Source organism: Gavialis gangeticus, unplaced genomic scaffold (genome assembly GCF_001723915.1).
Source record: "Gavialis gangeticus isolate Ggan-Ray unplaced genomic scaffold, GavGan_comp1, whole genome shotgun sequence".
NCBI lineage: Eukaryota > Metazoa > Chordata > Crocodylia > Gavialidae > Gavialis > Gavialis gangeticus.
The window spans coordinates 77,968,079-77,975,184 of NW_017729025.1; the positions used below are offsets into that span (position 1 = coordinate 77,968,079).

Sequence of the window (7,106 nt, forward strand, 5' to 3'; positions counted from 1 at the left end):
TGAAAATTTTTTCCCCCTTGAAAACAAAATTGCCCATTTTTTTTTATTAAAAAAAAAAAAATAAAAAAGCAAAGAAAAAATGCCAACAGAAGTCACATGGACATGCTAAACAGGAAGACAGTATTGAAGACTTCAAGGACAAAACATTTTAATTTCAACCACTGACAGATTTTACCAACAGAAACAAAATTACCACAAGATAATGTTAACAAATACAAGTGGTCAGAACCATACAGTTTTGTTTATTTTGGTTTAGCAAATATGGCAACATCTTTAGAATCAGCAATGCACTACCAAGCAGGAGTAGACAACAACAATGAATTTGCACTTGGTTAGGCTAATTCTGAATTTAGTAATTAGATCATTCCAAAGTCCACTTTTAACACCCACAATCAGAGGAAGAGCTACGATTTAAAACATATCCTTACCTGCTGAGCTAAGCAGAACACTGAAGTCTGATCCTCTCTGAGATTCTCCACTTTCATTCTGTGCCTCTTTCTCAGCATCTTCATAGCGGTTCCAGTTGGAGACTATCTTTCTTCTTGAGTAGCTTCCCAGTTCTTCTTTCTTTTCTCCATGTGATTCAAGATCACCACCAACATCATCTTCATCCTCATCTTCTACCTATGATATTTAAATGAAAAGGTAAGTCAGCACAATTAATTTTTATAAAATAGCATTTGTACAAATAACTTTATCCAAATAATTATATAACATGGTATTATAACTGGCCAGATCACAGCCATTGTGTCGCAGTTCTGGATCAGGCAATGTAACCTTCCTTACTCACTCATCTATCTTTGAAAGTTTGGTAGTCAAGCTGTTCAAAGAATTTGACAACTATTCCATGTCTTCCTGCTACTTTTGAGGCCTGTATTGAAATGTCTGTTAGCCAAGAATAGTTCCTTTTGCCTTCTATATTTGACAACAATGAATGGTGAATAGAAATATGAAACAGACACCATTATTTAATTCTGCTCCAATAGCAGAACAGCCATTTGCTCAGAACAGGATAGTTAAAAGCAAGTATTACAAACATGTTTGAAAAACATCAAATAAGAGTTGCTTGTATATGTTTTTTTTTTAATTATTACACTTAGGCAATTCTATAACTTTATTTAAAAAAAGTCTGAGGTCTGTAAGGCTAGGGGCAGACATTGCACATAAACCAGTTTAAGTGATCAGAAATTAGTTTAAATCTGTAACAGAACTGACATTCAGTGCACACAAACCAATTTAAAAAAGGATAAACCAGTTTAAGATAATCCTGGTTGAATGTAGTATCAGACTTAACTGATTTGGGTCAAACCGGTTTATGCAGCGTCTGTCCCAGACCCTTTCCTGGTTTAAGTTAAACAACAGTCCCCCAGCATCCCAGATGCTTTGCAACCCTGGGCAGGCCTCTGCTCTCTGCTCCACAGCAGGGCTGGCCTCGCCCCTCTGCTCCCTAGCTGGAGCTCTGACAGTGACTACAGGTACAGCAGCATCTGCCTGGATTCACCCTACCCCCCACCACCACTTCCTGCTCAAGCAGGGATTCCCCCCTCACCTCGCCTTACACAGACACCTCTAGCATTAGCTAGCATACCACATGCTGGCTACAGTCCGTGCCCTGGGAAACAGGACAAAAGCAGGCAGGACAGTGTCCACTCAAGGCTTTTTTGGAGCTAAACAACAGGTAGCCGGTAATGTGCCTCTGTCCCTTCCTTGGCAAAAGTTGTTTAAGAAGAGCTTGAACTAATCACAGAGGCTTTTGTTTTGTTTGATGGGCTGATAAATGCTAACAATTCCCTGCATAACTCTCTGCTGTGTAACTCAATGCTTTATTATCAACAACAGGGGCATAGGGGGTGAACCCTCCCTAATCAGAGTATCCTGCCAGGGCCTGGCCATGCCCCACTTCTGCTCAGCACTATAGAAGGGAAGAGAGGGCTTCTCTAGCACTCCCTGGCTTCTATCCTGAGTCACAGCAGGCAAGTGCCTGCATTTCTTCAGTCCAGTGGGGATGTCGGTTAGCTTACAAACCAGTTTATCCTAGCCACATTAGACTGAAGTACAAAAATTAAATCAATTCAGGCTGAGGCTTTTTGAATGTCTGTCCCTAGCCTAAGTGCCACACAACAAAATCTGGCAAATTCCTGTCCCAGAACAGAAATCTTTTTATGTATAAACCCAAAAAGCAAATGAAACTGCTTGCTGATATTAAGCTAATTTTATACGCTGAGAGACAGCGTGAGAGAGGGGTTGGAAAAAATACACAAATGACCAGGCTGTAAACCATTAGCCCATGCACTCTTCTCAACTGCCACATCATGTAGATTTAAAAATATACTTAATCCCAATGCGTTTAAATCAACTGTAACCCCAATTAAATGTTAATATATTTATTATTAACAAAAACAAATTAAATCATCTTGTAAGTGAAGGGCTGGATAGTTTGTTTAAGCCTAGATACTGGTGAAGCATTTGAAGACCAGAAAAACCTATCCATCTAAGAAAAGTCTGATTAAACCGGGGGTTCCAAACATATAGTTGCCCATGGAGCCCCACTATCTAGCCCATCCTGGTGCCCTGGGTCTGACCATACCCACACAGGGCACAGCATGCATCCATGGCACAGGGCAGGATCTGGCCCATAGACTCCTTCCCCCTCTCCCTTCGTATACCTGATCCAGCAGCTGTTCCAGCCAGTCTAGGACCCAAACTGCATACAGTGTGGCCCTCTAAGTGGTCAGAACAGTTGCTGCATGGAACACAGTCCAGCTGGACTGCATGGTGGTGGCCATTCCAGCCAGACCACACCAGTTGTAGCACCTGTTTTGGGGTGCTGCCGCACACAGTGCCCACTCCATCTGGCGCATGGGTGCCACATGCAGCATAGGTCCCAGAACTGCTGGGGTGGATGCAGCATGCAGCGCAGTCCAGCCAGGGAAGCTACCACATGCAATGCAGCTGCCACTCTGGCAGAACTGTGCCATATATTTTACATACAGTGCAGACCCTAGACCTGTTGGAGCTGCTCCCCAAACAGGTGTGCTAGGAGAGAGGGTGCCAGAGGGGATCTGTGGCCTGATCCAGCCTGTGGACTGGCCCCATGCCACTCACCTGGCCCATGGGGCTGGATGAGTATGAAATCCCTGGTTTAAACAAGTCCATGAATATGGATGAATAATAACTATGCTGTCATCTGATTCTTCAAGAAAGCAGATTAAGACAAGTCAGTTTCATGGCTTAGCAAGGGAGTACACAGCTAAGGAATATACAAGCCTGGGAATTATTTTAGGACTTCCTCTTGCTGAAAGAGTAACGAAGAGTTAGTAGGTATGATGTGGTCCAACTAGACAACCTCAGCTGAGTTAGGAAGAGCGCCAAATATGGTTTGTATCACACTTACATACTCAGCTAATCAAGCAACAAAACAAAAAAAAAAATTCTATATTAGTTTCAAAGGAGTGTGTATTACTCCTCCTAACTATCCTGTCACCTGTAATGACAAAACCATAACAAAACTACTGCAGCTTAAAATGCAAGTATTAAGGGCATAGCCCACGAGGTTCAATGAGTTTTTCAGTTCAGCTGGTCTTCACTTAGAAAAATAAAAGATTAAAATCAAAAGCAGCAATAGTCTGATGTTGCCAATCACCATCCTTTAACAATGAGCCTGATAGGGCATGACTTCTCAGCATCCAGACACTTTGACACTAGTCTAAGATCAGCATTATGAACTTTTTCAGTACTAACAGGAGGTGAACTGCTCAGTACATTATAAATATAGCAAGATCAGAACCAGAGCAATTGTGTGCTAATAGATAAATCATATGATCTTCATAAGTGAAGCAACAGTAGTCATTGTTCTGAGATGTCAGACTGAGAAGGTACATGTAGAAATAGTAAAACCATGAAACTGAATCTGGTGGTAAAAATCATACTACAGAAATGCAAATGCATTTACTGAAGCTATCAAAGATGGGGTGGGTTTCCTATGTAAGAAGGAACTGTTTTACAGAAAGGCTAAAAAACACTGTGCACCATACACAACCTCGACAATAACAGAAAGGGCTCTTTTGTGTTATTAAATAAATTATCATTTTTGTCCTCTTAATGACATGTCTTTTTTCTAGTGATTAGGTCCTAGCTTTACACTACTGGGAACTAGTATACTGTTATAATTTCCACAAAGAGAGTAAACTCTGCTCAATATAAAGATGACAAATAAACCAATTTCTTCAAGTTTAAACAGGCTACCCTGGGTGAAGTAAATCCTTTGAAATCTGACCCACAACATACAAAATGTCAAGACCAGGAGTGGGCAAAATGCCAGGCCATTCTATCCAGCCCACAGGGCCCCTAAAAATATGTAGAAAATTAATATACATCTGTCCCTGGCTGCCTATCATGCAGCCCTTGATGGCTTGCCAAAACTCAGTGAGTGGCCCTCCGCCCAAAATAACTGCCCACCCCCAGTCAAGACTACATGTCAAAGTGTCCAGCCCACATGAGGCTCAGTCTGCATGTGGGGCATGGGCTGGACCCAGAGCTAGTTGCATATAGCACAGGGGGTTGGCCTGGGGCATAGGCTGCATGCGACACTCTGCTGGACCAACCCTGCACGACGGCTCCAGGGCCTACACATATCAGCTCCAGGCCACCCATGCATGCCAGAGCACAGGGCCAATCCAAAGAGGTGCCATAGGGGCTAGGGACATGCATTCAAAAAGCCAGAGCCTAAATTGATTCAATCTTTGCAGGTTAGTCTGACCTGCCTAGGCTGAACCAGTTTGTGACAGGACAAACATTCGCTCTGGACTAAGGCAATACAGGCACATGGCTGCAGCTGCTAAGGCCAGCTGCCAGGGGGTGCTAGAGCGCACCCTCAGCTGCAGGGAAGCTGTGCTGGGGAGGGTGTGGCCAACCCGGGCTGAACTAGCCAGAGAGGGTTTTAATTTCCCCCTCCCTGTGCTACCAGCAGGGACCCGAGCTAGCTAGGTCTGCTTGGTGCTCCCCCCTTACTGCTGCAGCACCAGGCACCATGGGCCCTGAGGCAAAGTGGGGCACAGAGGAGAGTTAGTTTCCCCTGTATCCCCACTGGCAGCCAGGTCTGCCCACTGTCACCACAGCATGCCTGGAATAGCCCCCGGCTGTCCCCCCACCAGAGCCCAGAGAGAGGAGGAATAACCCACGTCCCTGCTCCCCTCCCCTCCAGGGGCCCCGCCTAGCCGTGCCCCCACAGCACCACCACGCTTCACAAAAGCTCTGCTGGCCCCACAGCGCAGCCTCCTGCTAGGAAGGGGCTGACACTCTGGGAAGCCATGATAGGCTGCTGCCTGTCACCTCACTCACCACTCACTGCTCCAGCTGCCGGGCAGGGGCGGGGGTGAGGCCCAGCCCCAGCCCCAGCTGCTCATTCTGTGCTGGGGCAAGCCCCTCCCAGCAAGAGGGGGCTTATTCCACTGCTGGCCCCAACTACCTGCAGTCGTGGAGGGGTTAACTTGCAGCCCCTGGGCTCCCAGACAGTGGTTGCTACCCCCATTATTCCCCCAAACCCCCCAAGCTTTGCCTGCAGCTGGGCTGGACAGACCCCACTCCGGTGCCAGTGGCTGAATAAGCCTCCGCCCTGGGAGGGGGCTTGCCCAAAGCACAAAGAGGCCGCTCATACCACAGTGGGGTCTGTCTGGCCTGGCCACTGCTGCTCTCTATTCAGGGCCAGCGACTAATTCAGCCTTCTTCTGCTGGGAGGGGGCTTGCACTGCAGCAGGGTTTGCCCGGCCTGTACTGGGGCAAATACCCTCCCAGCAGGAAGGGACTTATTCAGACGCCGGCCCCCAAGCAGAGGCCAAGTGGCAGCTGCAGCCGGGTGGCACTGCAGTGCAAGTAGCCTCTGTGCTTGGGGACTGCAGCGGGGTCTGCCTGGCGCAGCGGCAGCAAAGTTCGGGGGAAGGAGTAATAGGGGGGAGCAGCCACCAGCTGGGAGCCCAGGGGCTACAAGTTAATCCCTCCAGAACTGCAAGTGCCCAGGGCCCGCAGAAGAATAAGCCCCCTCTTGCTGGGAGGGGCTTGCCCCAGCACAGAATGAGAGGCAGAATGCACGGCAGTGCTACAGGGGCACAGCCAGGCAGGGCCCATGGTGAAGGGGGGACGGAAAGTAGGGACAGGAGTTATTACTCCTCTCTCTGGCCTCCAGTGAGGGGACAGACAGGGGTGTATTCCAGGCAGGGAGCAAGTGCTGCAGCAACAGCAGGCAAACCCAGCTGCCAGTGGGGGTACCGGGGAAACTAACTCTCCTCCCTGCCCTCCTGTGCCTCTGGGGCCATGGTTCTTGGTGCTGCAGAAGGGGGGAATTGAACCCCTCTCTGGTCAGACCGATGCCCCTGCACAGGCCAGAGAGCATTCCGGGATCACAGATTTCATAGACATTAGGGCTGGAAGGGACCTTGGAAGATCATCGCGTCTAGCCCCCCGCCCAAAGGCAGGAAGTCAGCTGGGGTCATAAGATCCCAGCAAGATAAGCATCCAATTTGCTCTTGAAGATGTTCAGTGTACATGCTTGAACCACCTCCGATGGCAAGCTATTCCAGACCTTGGGAGCTCAGACAGTAAAGAAATTCTTCCTTATATCCAGCCTGAAATGGTCTTGCAGTAGTTTATAACTGTTGACCTCATCATCCCTTGAACAAACATTCCCCCAGGTACTGGTGGTCACCCAATAAATTTGTAGGTGGCCATCAGATCACCCCTGAGCCTGTGCTTTTCCAGGCTAAAGAGCCCTATAGCTCTCAGCCTGTCGTCATACGGTCTGTTTTCCTGACCTCTGATCATGCGCATGACTCTTTTCTGGACTCTCTCAAGCTTCTCCACATCCTTTTTGAATTGTGGGGCCCAAAACTGGACACAGTACTCTAACTGCAGACTCACCAAGGCCAAGTACAAGGGGAAAATGAAGTCCCGGGATTTGCTTGAGAAGCATCTATGGATGCAAGCCAGCATTTTGGTCGATTTACTAGCCACAGCATTGTATTGAAGGCTCGTGTTCATCTTGTGATCAATGATGACCCCCAAGTCTCTTTCTTCCATAGTGCTAGCCAGCATAGCACGGCCGAGCCTATAAG

General features: G+C 47.6%; 1 protein-coding gene across 1 annotated transcript in view; it reads right to left on the reverse strand.

Moving 5' to 3' along the window:
* The window catches only part of AVEN (apoptosis and caspase activation inhibitor), a 214,150-nt gene that overhangs the window by 170,001 nt on the left and 37,043 nt on the right, over positions 1 to 7,106 (reverse strand). The window contains exon 3 of the mRNA XM_019519925.1: positions 429 to 624. Within this exon, the coding sequence (XP_019375470.1) occupies positions 429 to 624 (196 nt within the window). The remainder of the gene's footprint in view (positions 1 to 428; positions 625 to 7,106) is intronic.